The sequence below is a fragment of the Amphiprion ocellaris genome, chromosome 7 (genome assembly GCF_022539595.1).
Source record: "Amphiprion ocellaris isolate individual 3 ecotype Okinawa chromosome 7, ASM2253959v1, whole genome shotgun sequence".
In the NCBI taxonomy this organism is placed as follows: Eukaryota; Metazoa; Chordata; class Actinopteri; family Pomacentridae; genus Amphiprion; species Amphiprion ocellaris.
This window is the reverse complement of record NC_072772.1, coordinates 7,965,988-7,986,655: the sequence shown is the minus strand read 5'-3', so window position 1 is coordinate 7,986,655 and position 20,668 is coordinate 7,965,988. Positions and strand designations below refer to the sequence as shown.

Sequence of the window (20,668 nt, the reverse complement as noted above, 5' to 3'; positions counted from 1 at the left end):
TGAAGCTCACTTTCTCCTGCTCAAACTGTGACAAATGTGTCTGCTGCTCTAAAGTCTGGTCTCCAGAACTTCCTAAAAACTCTCAAAGTCTCTTCTGCTGCAGGTTGCTTTGTAGAACTGTTCCAGAAAACCTCACTAAACCACATGGAGGGGCCTCAAGATAGTCGTCCAAATGAAACCTTACAAAAACCAAACTAGCACAACCCAAACGCTAAAGTCTCCTGCAGCCTACCAGAGAACCTCCGAGAACAGAGAATCAGGACAGGAACTCTTACCTTCTGGACAACCAACACTGGTTCTCAAACAAGAATACAGAATGTGTCTGACCAAAAACCTCTAAAGACTCACTACAGCCAAGACAAAGACACAACTCAGCTGCATCAAATCCACTAATCACTGCACACACTAGCACCATGTGCTAACTGTGGCTAAAGAACCTCATTTACCAAGACAACTATCCAGTACAAAGCCCTATAACACACCAAGAAACACATTAAAGACAATTTTACTGCTGGAAGCTGCAAACCAACGCCTAAAGAAAGAAACAGAGCCAAACCCGGTTCTGTGGTGAAGAGAAGCAGAGGAAATGTTTGTCTGCAGCTAAATAAAGCAGGAAGACACTGAGCTGCTCAGGTGTTCCTGATAACACCAAGCAGCCACCTGGACAGCCAATAGGAACACAGCTTCCTGGAAGTCCAGAGGGCGGGGTTAGTGAAGGAAATTTAATTTAAATTTGAAGCAGAAAGTTAATAAAGAAAGTTGAAAACCACCTTCTGATCCCTGAAATCTCTGAGTTTTCACACAAAGAACACCTGAACATGTCAAACTGGTTCCATAGTAGAACCCTCATTGTAAAAATGTCATAGTATGGTGTGTTGCTCTAAAAACATTATGACCCGGCTGTCAGGGGACAAACATGTAAGAAACATGAGAACAGAGAGAACCCAACCAGTAGGTCACAGTTTATCATCCCCCAGTCATCTCCTGAAGTCCATATGGTGAGAGACATCAGTATCTGGTTGTTCATTTACCAGAGGATGCTTATAATCATGCTGATGTGGTCTGTACTCTACAGTATTTTAGTGACTCAATAAATGCCTAAGTTGTTTTTTTTAAAATGCTTTTTAGTTTTTAATAAACATTTAAGAGCCTATATGTAATCAATAAATGGCCTTTGCCTATCTTAAGAAAAACTCACTCAGAACTCTGATATGTTAACAGTACTAAATAAATCAATAAATACATGCATACACACAAAAATAAGTTCATACATGAACTGTGTTAAGATAATATTTAGATTTTTAAAAAAAGTTGTTTATGTTTTTGCAGAATCCAGTATTGCTCACTGGTTGGTCATTACATTTTGTTAGTTTGATTTCACTGTTTAAAATGATGCCACCTCTTTTCAGACAGAACCTGTGATAATAAAACAATACAAAATTTTTAGTTCTGTGTTAATAAAGCACTTAAAGCTTTAAGTATGGCTAAATGCTTTTTTCAAAATTAAAAATATCACTCCTTAGGTGGTAGTGGCCCCAAGTTCAGTAAAGTTGGAAAGATATTCACAGATTCGGACTTCCAACATCAATAACTCATTAGATATAGGTTGTCAAAACATAAACGGTGCCTCTTTCCCATTGTTGCAAGGCAGACAATGTGCTACAAGCCCAGTTTTATCAAAAGTAGCTGTGTTTCAAGCTACAGGAATAACATTGGTGTCTATGGAGTGAACAGGTCCGTCTGCAATTTGCAAAACCACTGCAACAGTAAAGAGAGACAAATATTCAATAACTTCACTCTTATACATTGTAGTGTCACTAAAATCACTGCAGCCTTCAACTGGCTCCTGTTGACAAAGTGTTTTAACAGAAATGTAAATGCTGTAATTTGATTCTTTTAATGAACCATGTAACTTGAATGGATGTGATGCTGGTGTGACCACAGTGCACACGTCTGATGTTGCTCACAGTGGTCCAAGGGACGCTCAGGGAGTTTCTGTGTTTGCTCAGACTCATGAAAAATTACAGGGAACATTGGTCATGACTCACTTATTTTATGGTTTCCATTTTTAATTAACTGACAATACTCTCAGAAAATCTGTTTTTACTTTGACATTATAGAGGCTTTATTTCTAAATCCTTGTTCAAAAAGCCAAATTGATTTGACCGTGATTAAATATTGAAGAGCAGTGAAGGGGGAAAACCTCCAAAGGGGTGTAAATACTTTTTATATGTACTGTATATGAAAGAAGAATTCAGTGTTATTCCTCCACTTTCCATATTTGTTGGACATTTTATAAATTATGCTCTATTATATTCAATTTTCTATAAAACTATTGTTAACAGCTAAAGCATAGTATGTTAATCAGTGAGCCTCAGACGTCAAATGTATAAATCCAAATTATATCAACCATGATTTAATGTTGAAGAGCAATAAAAGTGAAAACTTCCAAAAGGCACTGTATTTTAAAAAATAATTTAATTTTTTTCTTCTGGAGTCTCTATAGTTGTTTGACCTGACTGATTAAGCTAATAAACTCACTGAACATATAAATGCAAACATGTTAATCCAGCTGTTATGTGCAGCGGTACTCTGTGCTCACATTTGTTTTGGATCTGAGTATCACTGATGTCAACTCAATCATGCTGCAACTTATGATAATACATACTGCAGACAGTCTGACATCAGTTCATAAATGACAATTGTATAAGATGCTGCATTATTTCAATGTTCACATGCACTGTATAATATTAATATCTTACTGTAAGTATGTGAATGTAGGCCACCTCCATGCTCCTTCCTCTAATTTTACTCAAGCAAAAAAGTGGAAGCTGGAACTCATCCTCTGGTGTCATGCTTTGGATTCATGCCCATTACCAGAGGCAGCTCTCCATGTGTTTGAAGTGGGAAGATTCAGCTACATAGAACAGCTACAACCTTTAGATAGATAGATAGATAGATAGATAGATAGATAGATAGATAGATAGATAGATAGATAGATAGATAGATAGATAGATAGATAGATAGATAGATAGATAGATAGATAGATAGATAGATAGATAGATAGATAGATAGATAGATAGATAGTTGCATGTGAGAGAGGCTGACCTTTGATTCTAGCTGCATGCGATGAGATGGAAAATGCTGCACATGTGTGTGTTTGTGTATCTGGGAGTGTCCCTCTCTGTGTGCATCTCACGCATACTTGAGGAAATTGTCAATAGTTGCTCATGAAGACCAGGACCAGCTCAGCGCCGTCAGAGCACATGGTCCACATTACAGCTGGTCAGATGCTGCAGTCTCCCAGAAAGGCGTGTTCACCATCAGGCTCACCAGTCAAGTGTCTGGCTGTTTCACGGTCTTCCTCGGTCAGGAAATGACATTGGGTTTGAAACAGGGCTTCTGAGTGGATAATCTCTCCCAGGAGTGTTAGCAGAGACTTCCAAGTTCACTGGGTTCATGTTCAGTCATGCAGAGTATACCAGTGGACTGTGGTACTGTACGGCTGGGATCGATGCATTATTCACATAACTTGGTTTAGCTGCCGAGCTCCACATTCAATACGGACTGGTCTCATTTTAAAAATACAGTATGTAGAGCAGCTCAAGGTGGTTATGGTATAATCAAGCCAAAATGCGCAGGAGTCTGTTTACAGGTTGCACACTTTACGATTTCTCATTTTTGTGATCTTAAATCCCCATATAGTGTCCATTGCAGGTGCACAGCGGTTAAAATGAGAACTCAAAGATACGTTTTTTTCCACTTGCTACTGTGATTTACTTGTTGTAACACAGCTGTAGTCTACATTTGTTTGCTACAAACTGTCAGAGTTGAGCCAAACTGAAAGCAAGGTGAAAATAGGTCTAATTATTTTTGAATATAATATATTTATCCCTACAGTAAAATAAACATTGTACCCATTTATTAAGGATTAGAAATACACAAAAATGTCTCGCTATACCCCCAACTGGGCTTTTTATAAGTCTAATATCACACATTTCCTTTGCAACTGTATCCACCCGCTTCAAAAACAGGTAGACGGGTTGTCTGAAGGACTGGGCCAGGTTAAGTGTATTGAGGTCAGACAGGATGGCCGCTTAACAGCACCGTTTAATCCCATGACCTTGTCTAACCTACAGATTAGACCAGCTTGTTGGGGGCAATACTTGGGTCGATCCTGTCGCTCTCTGTTGGCTGCACTTCAATCACCTTCAATATCCCACTTCCCCTTTCTCATATGCCCACCAGCCCAGCAGAAAAAGGTCAATACGGCCCCATCGCATCGCTTGATCACAGCGCCGGACTGCTTTAAACAATGAGCACTAATGACATTAGAACGGGCTGGATTTTGTAATAGGATGACTTCATGGCATTAAATACTGCAAAAACCAGAAAAGGGCAGGCAATAACACAGGAGACAATAAAGCCGTGAGCCAGAGCACTTCCATTAGGGTAATCAAACTGGAAAACGGAACATTAACACTTCAGCAGCAGGTTGAACGAGTGTACTGCTGCATCATTTTGATTTGTTAATTTCAATTGTGACACACCTCCTAGTTGGATGTATTGAATATTGGCTGTTAAGAGATTGGTAGAATCATAGGAGAGGTCACAGCAGATGAATATTGTTCAATAGATTCACTTTTTTATCAAGAATTTTCATATACATAGTTTGCAATTTGCCAAAAAAAAGATGATATACGTTTACTTAAGAGCTGTTGAGGTGATGGCAGTAACTTTTCTGTTTAGGGATATGTCCACTTGGTTAAAAAGTGATGCTGAAAATAGATAAAATACAACACGACAGGTCAAGAGGAGATGGTACGAAAGAAAGCTACATGTCTGCTGTTTTATGTACATAACTGACTGTCTGGGGTTTTTGTATTTGCCATTAGTCAATCGAAAACGGGCCTCAAAAAACCTCATTTGAGAAACTAGAAATGCAGTGTCACGCATCTGGTATGTGTCTGCTGTTGGGAACGTTTTATAGCCTTTAATGTTTCTGCCTTTGCATGCTAACAAAAAACAGTCAATTTAGGGTTTGTTGACGTGCTGCTATAGCAACGGTGCCATAAGGTTAGAATTCAGAATTTGTAGCAAATTATACTCAGATGCACTTAACACAGAGTAGCATGAGCATGATTTTTAATGCTTTGCACCCTCAACCCTTTTGCTTTTTGCATCAGTGAGAATTATTTAATGAGAATATCCTGCGAGCTGTGATTTTCCTGTGATTTGTCCCTGTGGGCAGGTTTGTTTTAATTGTTTGCAGGTGGGAGAGGGAGATCTGCATGTCCTAGTGAATGTCTTATAGTGGCATGAGCTCTTGTTGAAAGTAAACAGTAGGATTAGGTCTGGACATTCCTGTTGGGTCAATTAACTCTATTAGCTCACAGCATGGCACAGGAGGATTTACCTTGTCTTTGTCAGTGTCTCATCAAAACTATACCATCAATTATTACTGACAACTTAGAGCCGCCTGATCAGATATTACAGCGAAAGATATGCAACCTGTAAATTAACCACCTGGGCTACAAACATTCCATAAAATGAAGCTTGAGTAGAATGAAATATGACTTATTAAATCAGACTTTGAATTGATTGAAAGTCCTGCTCTGAAGTATATGTTTATTATAAAGGATGTCACAATAATATTGTCTCATACTTTGTTCTTCTCACTGATCTTGCATGTTAAAAACACAGAGAGTTGTACTGTGGCTGGAGAGGAGCTTTGTACAGTCAGGAAAAAAAAAGCAGCCCAGTGGTATAATTTGTGTTTGCACTGGGGCTCTTCAATTATTTAATTGAAATCCTGAGTTAGAAACTGGGGTTTAAATTCCACAGGCTAGGGAAATAAATTATCAAGTTGCATGTTTCTGAGCTCTTGAGGCATATTTGAGTTATTTGAACAAGCTGCTGCTGCATTAATCGTGACTTTAATGTGATCTGTGGAAGCTGCTTTTTGAGCAGGTAAACATATTTAAATAGTAAAAAAAAAATGGACTGTTAATTTTAAGGTCGATGCCATCAGTTAGTTGCTGCTTTCTTTTAGCTTAAAAGCAAGTGGTTAAATATGTATCATTATCTATATATATGTCATTTTCTGTATGTGGGTGCTATTCCATTTAGACCCTTCTTGTTGGTCATCACGGACCCAAATCCAATATTTCCTGTGCCACATGGACACCTTTGCATTAGTGTGTGATAAGAAACATAGAGCTTGTGTGCCCTGTACGAGTGTGTTCATGTGTCATGTGCATTTGCCCTTTGTCCTTGCTGCTATGTGTTCTGGTATGTAGCTAAAGGTCGGGGCCAGGCAGCGAGCAGGACGGCAGAGGCCCGGTCAGGGGGAGCCGAGGCTGGGAAGAGCTCCAGAGCCGAAGTCCAGCAGCTCTGACGGGAGACGAGATTAGGACAGAGCCGCAAATATCGCAGCAAAACAATACACATCCTTGTGCATGGGCCAGAAGATTACAGTATAGAGTGCATGGGAAATAATCAGTTAGCGAGCAATGTATATTTGATTTACTCTGCAGAGGCGACATTAAGTGGATCACGAGTGTAATTTAAGTGCAGCAACTGATGTGCACACCTCAGGAGTCAGAGCTAATGTGTCATTCCAGAAACTTCTCGCCTGTCGTTACCCGCTGCATGACTTCACAGGACTCCAGAGCAGGCTGTTCCTGAGAGTTTTGCAAGTCAGGACAGCTACAGGGCACACATGCACACAGATTCACACACATTCACACTATCTAGCAGTCCTCCTGTTGGTCAGAAGAGGTATTACAGGGTCAAAAGTCCTCTATCTCACTGGTTTAAAGAGCAAGCAACTCTGGCCTCCAACCTTATCTGCTTTGACAAGAGGCCAACGGTCTGCTTTACGCATGTCTAGAGTGTCTTTTACTGCATGATTCAAGTGGATTTGCACAATTAAATGATAATTTTGTAGTTGTCATTTTATGACCAATATTAGATCTTCTCCCTTTTTTCTAGAACACTCGTGTATGTGTTTTGTGAGATTAAATAACTCTTTTCTTATTTTTGTTTTGCTTTTTCGGTATTAATCCGGCTGTAGAGCAAAAATCACCACTCTCTTGTTCACTCACGGTAAAAATTTTGGAAGACCTGCTTGGGAGGCCGCCAGCTCTTATGCAATCTCTTCAGATCTGTGGCCTCGCTCTGCGAAGGCCTGCAAAGAAATATGAATGTAGAAAAATGTGGAAGCAACATGACAAAGGTTTGGAGAAAAACTCACAAGCACCTGTGTGATATACTGAATGAATGCTGTGTATACTGGTAGGTATATATGAATATGATTAATCTGTAACTCAGTTTAGAACACTGATAGGAGCTAAAGCAAGTGAGGGACTGTCATCTGCAATCTATGAATGAACTGTGTGTGCACAGCTTTCCTCCATTTTGGTCACTTTGATAAATATAGCACACTCACGGTTTAAAGAGAGATCCAAATATGAAATGCCTTGCGGCCAGGGGATTTGAACAGTTTGTTTGAACTCCAGCCATCTCACTTATCCTTTTAAAATCTTTCAAGGAAATGTGAGGGATGGACTGGAAATCTTAAGTTCACTTCCTAATCTGAAGCTACAAGAGTGAAATCGTTGCCGGTCTTATCATCACTTTTACTGACTTTGGTGGTAAATCCTGAACCATTTTCTGGTTAAGTAGCACTTGGGTGACTAGTTAACTCCGGACAGATTTACAAAAGGTGTCAGATTTGGATTCATGCATTGTGTCAAATGATTGCACAAGCAGAAATACATAAAATCAAGGAAATTAAAAATATAAAATTGCATAGTAAGTGTTGCTGATTCTTTTTTTCATATTATTTTTTGCACTGCAAACTTGTATTGCATTAGTAAAGATAAAATAACCATTATAGTTAATGTTTTTTGTCAAATGCTCACTGAGTAGCCATTGCAAGTATATAAAAATTGTTTGCTGTGTATAATGAACTTCACTGGCTTGACTGTTGAAACAAAAAAAAAAACGCATTACTTTGTGCAGGCTCTGTTATACAATCCATCATTTGTTTTTTAATCTATTCATGCAATTCGTAACCTTCATTAACGTACATCTAATAACATGATAAAGAAGGATATTCAGTGTTACAGCCATGACATGTATCAGTGTAAAAATACCATTGGGTGACTTTCAATGACATAAACAAGAGGAGTACAAGGCGATAGCAACAACTTATAATTAATTTGTTCATGAGGATAACAGCAGCTGGTGTGGCAGAATTCAGATCCTCATTTGTTCCACAGCTTCACACTGCACACTGGGATCTGTGGCCGAACACGAGAAGCTGAAACTCACAACGAGGCTTTGCAAAAGTCCAATCGGAACGTCTATAAGCACGTTTACACTTCAATTTACATTCTGTCACTCTCTCTCTATGTCTGTCTGTTTCTCCCAACTCATCTCGGCTGACTGAGAGCCTTTATTTTCTTGCAGTAAAGCAGATTTTGCTACAACCTCTAAGTCTGAGCCTATCATTTGGCTGTCAAATTTTAAAACTATTCATTTTACTGCTGCCTGCTGTTCTTCTTTTGTGTCAAGTCAGTGCGACCCTCCTCCTCTGCAATATTCCCCTCCAGTTTTCAACAGAACTGCAGCATCCTTCCACTGATCTCCTCATTACATCCATCTAGATCTTCAGCTTTGCTCTTCATTCCTTCTCCAACATGAGAGCAATATTCCTGCACAACTCATGGCAAAACTACTCCCTTAACGTTATGATGCTGCGTTCTTCTTAAGATCTACGCCACATCAAATAAATTCATTTAAATCCCTTTAAATCATTTGTTTCATCTCCTGATTAAATAAGAGTTCACTGTACTGGAGTGAGTTCTCCACATATATAAGTATGTAAAACCTAAAACTTTAATTCAGTGATTTATCTTAAATTATTCCTGCTCTGTGCTGACAGTTAAGGCTACTAAACCAAGACTGTAAAATCTTGCAAACTCTTTTTTTTTCAGGTTAATAGGTGGAGAAAAGCCCAGTGACAGTCCACTGTGAAGTATTTGTCCATTCAGGTACATGACAGGTTTATACTGACATCTAACTGAAACAAAATATCCTCAATCATTTACTGGAGCTCCAAAATTACATCTGTGTTTTATCCAGTGCCTTCATGAATCAAAGTGAAAGTGGTGAAGGAGCTTTGACAGACTATACCAAACCATCAAATCATTAATAACTGGTTCAATAAAAGGTTTTTCAACCGAGACGTGTCAGCATTAGTGTAAAGTGGGTTGAAAAGCATATGTAGGTTTGAAGTTTCTCTTGTTTTCTTTCCAAAGTCAGAGCAGATGAAACTTCTGGCACAACTGAAGATATCAGGAATTCTCTTACTATAGTGTGCGTGCATGAGCTTGTGTATTTGTGTGATTCCTATTTTCAGTTAAGGCTCCGGGCAGCACAGTGTGTATGAATGTGATTCACCGTGTCGCCCTCCACCCTGTCACTTCCCGTCAACACACACACACACATGTACACACACAAAGTGATACGACACTCTGCGACACTGTACCGTGGCCTTGATATGAGTTGTGATGGTCGATGGTGGAACTTAAAAAATACAAGTCTGACAAATATAACTGTTGCTTTTGCTGTGTTGGTAATCATAATGGAACATTTAACAGGTTAAAAGTCAGATATTTTCTTTCAGGAGCTGGTGGAGACCCAAATCAGAGCTAAAAATACTGAATGCAAGACTAATATTCATCACAACTTGACTCCAAATTATTATTATGTCTTCTAAATTAATAAGCAGCTGTTAACTTTCTAAAGCGATATTATGCAAGAATAAATTATGTTTGCAGCTTGTCAGACATCCTGAAAGGAATAATTCAGGTTTAATTGAATGCAAAATTAGATTTGTAGTAAAAACTTATATTGTTTTAGTGGTTGTATGTTATTCTTGATTCATTTCTGACTTCTCAGAGAATGCCAATGTGCTGGCTAAGATTTGGATATAAAAACATGAATTCACTTTGCAATTCCTCACTCCTGTTCAACATGGTGAAGTATGTGGAACTCACTGAGAAAGACAGAGTCCAAATTAAAGCACTTCATGATGCTGGATGGTCTTTGAGACAAATAGGGCAAGATATAAAGTGTTCTCACAGTATGGTCAAGTATGCCTTGGACTCAATTGGAGTGACTGGTACTTAGAAAATGCACCAAGGAAGAGGCCAAAAACTAAAGATACCTGGAGCAGATGTCAGGCACCTCAGGATTTTAAGTACTAAAGACAGAAGGAAGACCACTGCTGATCTTCAGACAGAGATTGATGCTTCTAGATCAGAATCTGAGAATGTCTCCAGAATGACCATAAGCAGACGACTGAAGGAACAAGGCTTAAAGGGAAGAATAGCTGCAAAGAAGCTATTATTGAGGGCGGCATCCAAGCATCCAAAAACCCCTAAAATTTACCAGGGAGCACAAACACTGAACTGTAGATGACTGGAAGAAGATACTCTGGACGGACGAGTCCAAATGTGAACTCTTCGGTCAGCATCGTTGTGTTTATGTCTGCAGAAAAGCTGGAGAACGTTTTGATGCTAGAATCATTGAACCCACAGTGAAACACGGTGGAGATTCCATTATGGCTTGAGGTTCCATTTGTGGAAACACCATGGGAAAATTAGTTAAAATTGATGGCATCATGAACAAGAAGGTCTACCACAATCTTTAATGCATCATGGAATCCCTTCTGGATTTAACCTGATTGGTTGTGTGTTCATATACCAAGAAGACAATGACCCCCAAACAGACTTCAAAGCTGTGCAGAGACTAGTTGACCAAGAAAAAGGAATTTGGAGTACTGGAACTGACGGGCTAGTGAAGTCAAAGTCCAGACTTGAATCCTGTTGAACAGATCTGGCATTTATTGAATTAAACGATGTTCCTCCAAAGGAAGTCTCTGGGAACAGCTAGAAACTATTTGGAACTTAATAACAAAAGAGACTGTAGAAAAGTATATAAAAACAAGAATGCACGCTGTTATCAGGGCCAAAGGAGGTCATATGAAATATTAAGATTTTTGGTTAATTTATGTGAATAAGGACTATTTAGTTGTTCCAGTTTGCTATTAGCCCAATAAATAACAATACAAATTTTAGTTTGAAACAAGTTTTTGACAGATTTCTAAAATATTTGTTTTCTTGTTTTTTATGGCAGTTGGTCTAATAAATTTGTTAAGCATGTGTGTGCGTGTGTGTGTGTGTGTGTGTGTGTGTGTGTGTGTGTGTGTGTGTGTGTGTGTGATGTCTCCTCTCCTAACATTACTCCCAAACCACTCTTACTGTCTGTCCCTCTTCTATTTGCATCTGCTTGGTCAGCTCTACATGTCAATCTGAGAGGGAAAGAAAGACAGATTCTGTGTGTGTCTGTGTGTGTGTGTGTGTGTGTGTGTGTGTCTGTGTGTGTGTGTGTGTGTGTGTGTGTGGTGTGTGAGAGTGTGCGTGTGCGTGTGTGTGTGTTGTTCCCACAGCAGGAGCACAAAAGGTTTATACATCCATAAACATTATGCTAAGTGCGTATATGCTGTGCGTCATGGAAGCAGCCCTCCTCCATGTGTTATGTATATGAATGAATGGCTTTTACACAGGGAATGGCTCCTCCCCAGGAAATCCATGACTGTACTTTCCAGAAATAGAGTATTACTTGCTTAAGGTGGAACTACTGCATCATCAATGGGTCTCCAGAAGGACTAAAAAACGATGGGGACCCAGTTGTGTAGCTACCTCCTGTCGGCAGGACCGCTAGTGGCTGAACCTGTTCTCAAGGATGTGTGTGCGGTTGAGCAAGCTGGCACATTGGATTTCCCACGCTACAATGTACATGCAGAAAATTCATATGCTGGCATGTTACAACACACACTAATGCACGTAGACACGCTTTGGCTGAGCAATAGAGAAAGGTGCAGGCGGTGTGACGCAAGAAATATGAGTCACTCTGATACAAAGTCTTTACAACAAACACCATAGCAATAACATTACCTCTCCAACAGGTCAGATGGGTCGCTGCTTTACCTGATCTCAGTGAGAAAAAAAACCCCAGAAATGACCAGAGGTGAGGACAGACATAACTTAAAATCACCAATCTGCAGCACAAACCTACTCTGCAATTTTCTTTCGGGTCTATAGTTAAAAGATTGGGGCCCAGCAATAAAGATTTTTTATTGTTCTTTTAAATTCAGAGATATGATGATGTAAAAGGCTGTAACTATGGCAACACAAACCTGTCATCCAAGAGAAGCACCCCACCATATGCCCATGTTGCATTTTCAGAGTTTCCAGAACCACAGACAAGGAGCAAACCAAGACGAGGGATGAATGTTTAAAGCAAACTGAAATTAATATAATAACATTGATCTTGTAATAGTGTGTGCAGGTTATAGATAAAGGATGCAGCGCTGGGTCATGAGTCTTTTTTGTGAAGCATATCACACATATGAATGTCTCAAAGGCCTTTATAGATCCATATCAGCAACACTTTCAAGTCAGACTCACTATGATCAAGCAGAAACCTGACTCCTGTTGCACTGCCAACCTTTTCCACAAGAGGGTGTAGAATCTGACTTTGCCTTGGAGAGCTGCCAAGTACATACTGAACTGTTGCCCAATCCTGTTTGTCACATCAGTGGGAAAAAAAGGCAAACCTGATAGCATGTTGCAGCACTTTCCAGGGATAAATAGGTCCTATTTGAATAGAGATAAGACAGCAGACCTGCCTCATAATGCATGATGAAATACAAATTCTTCCATGTTGTTCCATGGAGGAAATGTAAAGCCGTGAAGTTATACAATTTCAGGCACTGCCAAGGTGCAGTTATGGGGTTTTTCTATTTGTGCAATTAGTATGGAATAAGGCGTTAACACTGGGTAATGTTTGAGAATAATTGCCTCCTCAAACTGCTTGCAGACTTTGTTTGCAAACGCTACAGGAGCTTTGGATTATACGCACACATGAACACACACACAGGCACACACACACTGCCCAGATGGGAGACAGATGTTTAATAGACAAGGTCAAGGAGTCCATACTGTAATTGTCTGCTCCACCATTTCTCAGTATTCTCTGCATTGTTCAGATCACCACATCCACACAAATCCTGGAAATTTCCTCTGGAATGGAAACCACGTCCTACCCTCACAGACCTATTTGTGTTTCTTTTCTTGTTCTCTCTCTCTCTCACACACACACACACACCTACACACACACACCTACACTCCTACACACACACACACACACACACACACCACTTCTGTTCTCGTGGTGCATTCAACAGATTTTTATTATTCACCCACACAGACACTGGCATGTACACCTAAGAAAATAAAAGCCCCCTCATATTACACTGATGATACCATGCGTCACTCTGATAGTAGCTCTCCAAAATCTCGTTCTAGTTTATTTTTCTATTCATTCTGACTCTGTTTCTTCCCCTTTTTCTGGATGTTTCCTGGGAGAAAGTGCTGATGATGGGTGCTAACCTCGAGCCGGGGATATAACACAGAGAGAGAGATGATGAAACATAAGGAGAGGAGGAGAAGATTCTAATCCCATTATCTCTACCTAAACTAATCCACTAGAATCAACACCTCCAAGACATCCACACACTTTTACACATGTTATATCCCTCACATCATACACACAGATATATGCTCTGCAATAAAGGCTGATTAAACCAGAATAAAAAGATGTCGGATATGCAGGATACGATGCTGCTGGGATCAGAGGGGATCAAGAAAACCATCCTGCATGGAGGGACTGGAGAAATCCCAAAATTCATCACTGGGGCGAAGGTACTGTAGGAATTCAGGAATTTATTTACACTTTCTGATGAATCTAGAACAACATTGATAGGCATACAGCACATAAGTCTTCATATTCTCTCAGGTTTTCATGCATCTTGTTGTACAAGCTACTCTGCATGGGCCCACGGATGTTTCATTCTACTCAAAATGAGTCTCCTCTCAGATTGCTATGTATGGATGGCCCCGATTTAAACAAATGGAAAGATGTGAATTAAACAAAATGCAAAGCTAGTTTTAATATTCTAAATTTAATAATAGGTGCAAAAAAACAACACTGACACTAACAAAAACTACAACAGTTATTTTAAACCTTCCTGTGTTCAATCTTAATATCCAACAGGGCAGATGTGCCATTTTTGTCTAATAAAGAATCAGAGTTGAACAAGTTTCTTAATATGCATTAGATTAACAATAAAACAAGCCTGACTGTTTTGAAGGTTGAACAGCACGTTGTGTATTTCAGCTGCAGCTGAAGAAAACTACTGTTTCAAATCAATCTTATTTATGTTTCTGCTTTGGTGAAGTCAGTTTAGTTTTGTTGATTCACACCCTTAAACTGGTCTTCTAATTTAAATTTTAAAAAAATGAGTTGAAGTGCTGAAGTTTCTGACTTCTACGTTTCTTCAGATTTTTCTGCAGCACAACCATAATTTTTTAGAGCATAATTACAGGGTAAATAAAAAGTAAAGAACGCTAAGTTTTAAGGACGGCATCATGTTTTTGGACTGGAACTGGAAACTTCCATTTGGGTTTACTAATGAATTAAGTTGCAGCAATGCTCATTTGAGGAGAATCAAATTACATTTTTTAGTTGCAATTTATGGATGTTTTTATTTCTAGAACTCCTGCAATTTATCATCATCATCATTTTATTTAGTTTAAACCTTTAGAACACATTGTGAGAGAGCCGTCATTTTCAGCAGTGCCAAGGTAAATGCAGTAAATGCAGATGCAACTGGAACTGCATCGTAGGATCAGACTACTGATCAGAAGATCAGGATTCAAGCTGCAGCACCATGACGCTGCATGGCCCTTAACTCTGTCTGCTCCATAGTGTAGCTAACCCTGCCTTCTTAACAAGCTGGAGATGTGAAATAACGATCTACCTTGTGGGATAAGTAAATTATATATACATATAAAGAAGGTGCATGAAGGTAAGCATGTTCAAGTTGGTGCAATTCCCACTGGCAGCCAGTAGAGGTTGATAGAAAACATATATAACTCAATGCCTCCCTCATAAAAGCAATGTTTCCAGAGATTCACCAGCACAGTTTGAACTGGGTCAGTTTTTTACAAAATTAGTCTCAGCTAATACAATATATTGTGTTTCTGAGCCAGAAAAATGAACCTTTTTCACACGAAGCCATGACTATTGACTATTTCATGGATGTAATGTGTAGTATTGTCATTTTCCCATTAATACCAACAGTGTGAATCTCATGATCCAGGCTTCCTTACTGTGTTACAGTTCTTCTGTATGTTTTTTAAATGTTTTCCTAATACTGTTTACTTTTAATTTCTGATTAAATGGATTTCACATGAGGTTCAGAAATTCATTCATGACTTGTGCTGGTGCTCCTCATGGAAGAGCAGTTTATGCACATAGTTGTTTTAAATGCTTTCACTTTCCATGGACATTACACAACCAAGCAACCTCGGCATGTCTGTCTGTCCTTCCTCCAGTCTGTCTGCCCTGTTGAATAACTGAGCTGTGTGACGCTCGTGGCAAAACATTTTTGTTCAGTTGCATTTAGAAGGCCCATATTTCACCAAAACATGTTGCCTTGGCCTGAATTCTGACTTGTGTCCGCTCTTCATCCATCAGTTGACATGTGTGGTTTTACTGATCACCAACTATTTAGACTTTATTCTATATCCATTACTTAAGCTTTTCTTTTTTTAAAAAAGAAATCTGGCACACATCTTTCCAGTTCGGAGTACTTTTCCATACATATAAATCCATAGATTCTTATGGTTCTCCCTCTCTGTGGTTCCAGGTGACGTTCCACTTCCGTACCCAGCTGTGTGACGATGAACGTACTGTGATCGATGACAGTAAAGTGGTGGGGACGCCCATGGAGATAGTGATTGGAAACATGTTTAAACTGGACATCTGGGAGACCCTGCTGTCCTCCATGAGGATCGGTGAGGTGGCCGAGTTCTGGTGTGACATCATTGTGAGTGACGAGAAAGCTGCAGTTTTGCTTTAATTTGTGTTTGTCAAGCAAAGTGGATTATAATCGGGATGTGTTCTGTAAAAGTGCGACTGTCCACCCTCGACTGAATTACATCACACTGCAGATGTGGAAGCTGCTTTCAATAACGAGCAAACAAAACAACACAATGAGACAGGTTTTATGTGCTCCACTTCTAAATTTAAAGCATAAACCTGAAGCACAGACATGACGTACAAGCCCTGAAAACTTGTGAGCTACTTTAAAACGGACTCAACAGGTTGCCAGGGGAAGAAAAACTTTACATTATGTGGTTAATGACAAACAACCATGTGGTGCTTCGAAGACATGTGATACACTTTGCGACCTCTTTCTTCTACGAGATCTGTTGTCTCCTACAGGTACCTGATATTTAATCACACTCTGTATGCACCTATAGCAGACTCAGGTGTAATAAAGAAAGCCTTCTACCTCCAAATTCACACGTGTAACTTATGTAATCTTGAATTTGTTTTGTCTGCTGTGTGTTTATGTGTGTGTGTGTGTGTGTTGCTCACTGTCAGAGACAGATGGGTTGAGCCATACTGTCATTAATCCACAGCAGCCTCACTTTTCCCTAATCGGCTCTGACTCCTGCTGAATCAGCATTACTGACTCCCCTCCACTCTGATTAGATTTGATGGGGCTTAGAGCATTTATTCACTCTGAACAACACGGCTGCAGCACACACTCTGCTGGATATGTTGGGCACTATCACTCCCATCCAGCGGAGGGAAACCTGGACTTGTTGAACTGAAAGGAAGCAGCCTGGAGGGCAGAACTCAAAAATTCATTTCGATGAATCTCTAATCAGCTTTATGATCAATTAAGAGGCAAAAATATGTTTATCATGTTGATTCTGAGTAGTTTGAAACCAACAAAATGACATTTGGGCAGGAGAATTAATGTCACCACAGTAAATATTAATACAAAATGGTTTATTTCCTGTGTGTGTTTCGAATTATGGAGGTACAACAACTTTTAAAAGTCATTTTCTAAATGCTAAAATAAAATTTGTTAAAGAAATGATATGATTAGGTTAAAGGTAAAACTCAATTATGAAGTGAGAGCAACTCAATCATTAAAAATACAGTAAAACATTCTTTTTTTTCAGTAAAACATTCTAAAGTCAGATCAGTGTTTTGTCTATTTTCATTAATATCTTTTACATTTGAAAGTAGTAAATACTATGTAAAGCTTGAGAAATATTCAGTCAACATAAAAGCAGGGTTGGTCTATGAAGTTTACAGTGACAGCTTCACATACTGCAAAGTTTGCATTCAAGGGGAAAATACCATAATATAGAACTTCTAAAGTTTTTTCTCAGCTTGGATGACTAATCCATAACACAGAGCTGCTTCACAGACACTAAATCATGCAAAAACTCACAGGTTGATCAAAATCTGTAAGTCATTCCCATTAGAGAGAGACTTTCAAGGAAAGTTGATCTGAATCTCTAACCTCCATCCTCTGTGATTTTAAGTCTTAAGTGTCATTTTGTGATTATCTCTCCTTTTTTCAGCACACTGGCATTTATCCACTTGTGTCCAAGAGCATGCGACGCATCGCTGAGGGCAAAGACCCAGTGGACTGGCACATCCATACGTGTGGCATGGCCAACATGTTTGCCTACCACAGCCTGGGCTACGACGACCTGGATGAGCTGATGAAGGAACCGAAACCTCTATACTTCATCCTGGAGCTGATCAGGGTGAGAAAGATGGTCTTCCGTGTGGACCTAATTCCAAAAATGATCCTAAATTGAGGAATGCATCTGCTTCTAGAAGAGATTAATATATCAATGCCAAAAACCACGTTGTTTTAAAAGTTCTGTAATTGAAAGAGAACTGAAAAAGCAAGCATCTCTGTTGTGCATGACTGGTAGGTGCAGCAGCCCAGTGAGTACCACAGAGAGTCTTGGGCTCTGAGTGATGAGGAGAGGCTGAAGGCAGTTCCAGTGCTGCATGGCCAAGGAAACAAGTTCTACAAACAAGGACGCTACCAAGAAGCCACGCAGAAATACAAGGAGGCCATCATCTGCATCAAGAATGTGCAGACGAAGGTGACAAAATAGATTTTTTTTGCTTCTATGAAACAATATAAGCCACATTTTACCAAAAACAGATTTCGCAGTGTGTATAGAATCGAAACTATTTCCCTCTTCAGGAGAAAGCGTGGGATGTTCCATGGATGAAGCTGGAGAAGATGGCCAACACCTTAACTCTGAACTACTGCCAGTGTCTGCTGCGCATGGAAGAGTACTACGAGGCCATCGAACACACCAGCGACATTATTAATCAGCACCCAGGTTTGTGTTGTGTATGGGACTTTGCTGTCATGGACTGAGGGGGTGTGTAGATTTTTTTTTTTTTAAAGCAGAAACAGTTTTCTTTTCCCAGCAGCTTATCATATTCCAGCCAGTTGATTTATGAGTGCAAAAGACTGTCATGCTGTGTAAGCATTATAGTTCATTCAGCCTTTTATGCGTTGGGCATGTATTCATAGTGTGAGTGTGTAAGTGTGCAATTTATTTTATAGTTGCTGTAAATGTAACGTTTCATGTGCCCATTAAAGTGTGATCTTATTAAAGGTCTGGTCCCTGCTCTTCAGCATGCAGTCTCTCTGCTCATAGATGCAAATGTGCCTATAACATGTAAAAATACTGTTCTTTGTTGCAAGTACTTCACTCACTACACATGTATGTTTTGTGTTTGCTCCTCCAGGTGTAGTTAAGGCCTTCTACCTGCGAGCAAAAGCCCACATGGAGGTGTGGAATGAGGCCGAGGCTCGGCAGGACTTCAGCAGGGTTCTGGATCTGGACCCCGGCATGAAGAAGGCTGTTAAGAAGGAACTGGCCAAGCTGAACGTACGCATGGAGGAGAAGAACCAGGAGGACAAGAACAAGTATAAAGGCATGTTTTGACCTGGTGAGACTGAGAAGAGCAAAGGTGTTAAATCCCAAATCCATCTCTCCGCACAGAATGTAAAAGACTCCATAAAATGATGTGGTTTATTACATCATTAACTTAAAATCAACCCCTCTCTTTCTGACTGTCTTTCTTTTTCTTCCAAACTGTAAACTGAGACAACCTTCAAAAGTTACATCCTGATAATTTGTTACATTTTAGTTATTATTTTTCATCAGTTTCCCATGTGTTTGTATTTATATTTGCAATATGTTGCTTAATGAGGCCTAAATATGTACCTAAATGCTAAGATTATGAATGCATTAATGACTTCAAGTCAGAGTAATGGTTGCATAGTTTGTTTTTAAAAAAAATACTCTAATTTGTTAGACGTTAGATGAGAAGATTAATATCACTCTCATCTGTCATTATTATACAGCTGAAGCAAGGGGCCATCACTTAGCTTAGCACAAAGACTGGAAACAGAGGGAAACTGCTAGCCTAGCTCTGTCTAAACATTAAAACAAACAAATAACACTGCTAACTTCACTTTTATATCAGGCGAACTTTAGAGGCGCTGGGATGTGAATTTTGTTGTTTGACAGGATCTGATCAACTGTTTCCATCTGTTAGCCACCATTATGCTATGCTAAGCTAAGCAAACTGGTTGTAACTATATATTTACTCCACTGTACAGATGTTAGAGAGGTATTTTCTTATCTAACATTCATAAAGAAAGCAAATAAGTGTATTTCTATAAGGCGACTTTATCTTGTCCCTTGTCTTGTACTAAAAGACTAAACTGTCATGATGTACTCATTTCTGTTTGATAAAGCTAATAAAATGTTGGAATAACTTTATTGGACTTCAGTGTTTAAATGTGCACTCTGAGTCCAGATGTTCTGTGAACCAACAGAACATCTGGACTCATGTTTTTATTTTTATGTTTTACTTTTCCGGTACATTCCTTAAGTGATGTTCCCTGAAGTAATGGCTGCATTGGTTCAGATGTGCTGTCACTAGTTGCAAAAAAAAGGAAGTTTCTCTTCTAAACCTTGCAAGCACATTGCCCTTCCACAAGGTGGAGCTCTGATCATAATTATACCACTGTGAGCCTCAACCCTGCTGGAGAAAATATCCTGCATCAGCAGCCTTCACATCACAAGTCTGGGGGCTTGTAAAAATAACTAGCTACTAGTACCAGCCACCTTTGCTCCGATTACATCGACTACATCCAGAACTTAATGAAGAGAGTGCAGTGGCAGAAGCCTTTAAGTCAGAAAAGAAAGACTTGAGATATATTTGTTTACAGTAAATGCCTTAAGACAAAGAAAATGCAGTGAAAAGTGCATCTGAAATCAGTTGTAATGTGCACTGGGATAAAATATTAGATCTAGCATGGCTTCTCCAAGGGAAACTCCCTCTATTATAACAATGGAGAGAAGATCAAGTGAAAAGCTCTTAGTATAAGTGTCCTCTAAAATGCTATCACAGACTTCTCTCTTCTACACACTTGACTCCACCCTTTGGCAAAGGCAGAGGATGAAAGCAAGCTTCACATCACACCAAACAAGGCTTATCAGAGCCTTTTTCTGTTTCTAGAAACACTCAATCTCAACAGCTTCCCAGATATAAATGATCATTAACACAAATATACTCCTGTCCACTTGATCCAGCCAATGCAATGTCCCAGCCTCAG

The 20,668-nt window shown here is 39.4% G+C and overlaps 1 protein-coding gene across 1 annotated transcript; it reads left to right on the top strand.

Annotated features, from left to right (window-relative positions):
- Positions 1–13,623: 13,623 nt before the first annotated feature.
- aipl1 (aryl hydrocarbon receptor interacting protein-like 1) lies at positions 13,624–19,825 on the top strand. The gene is made up of 6 exons (XM_023290795.3): positions 13,624–13,838; positions 15,848–16,027; positions 17,586–17,774; positions 17,949–18,125; positions 18,230–18,371; positions 18,787–19,825. Exons 1-6 carry the CDS (start codon positions 13,734–13,736, stop codon positions 18,984–18,986), a joined length of 993 nt encoding a protein of 330 aa, XP_023146563.2. The 5' UTR covers positions 13,624–13,733; the 3' UTR covers positions 18,987–19,825.
- Positions 19,826–20,668: the final 843 nt, after the last annotated feature.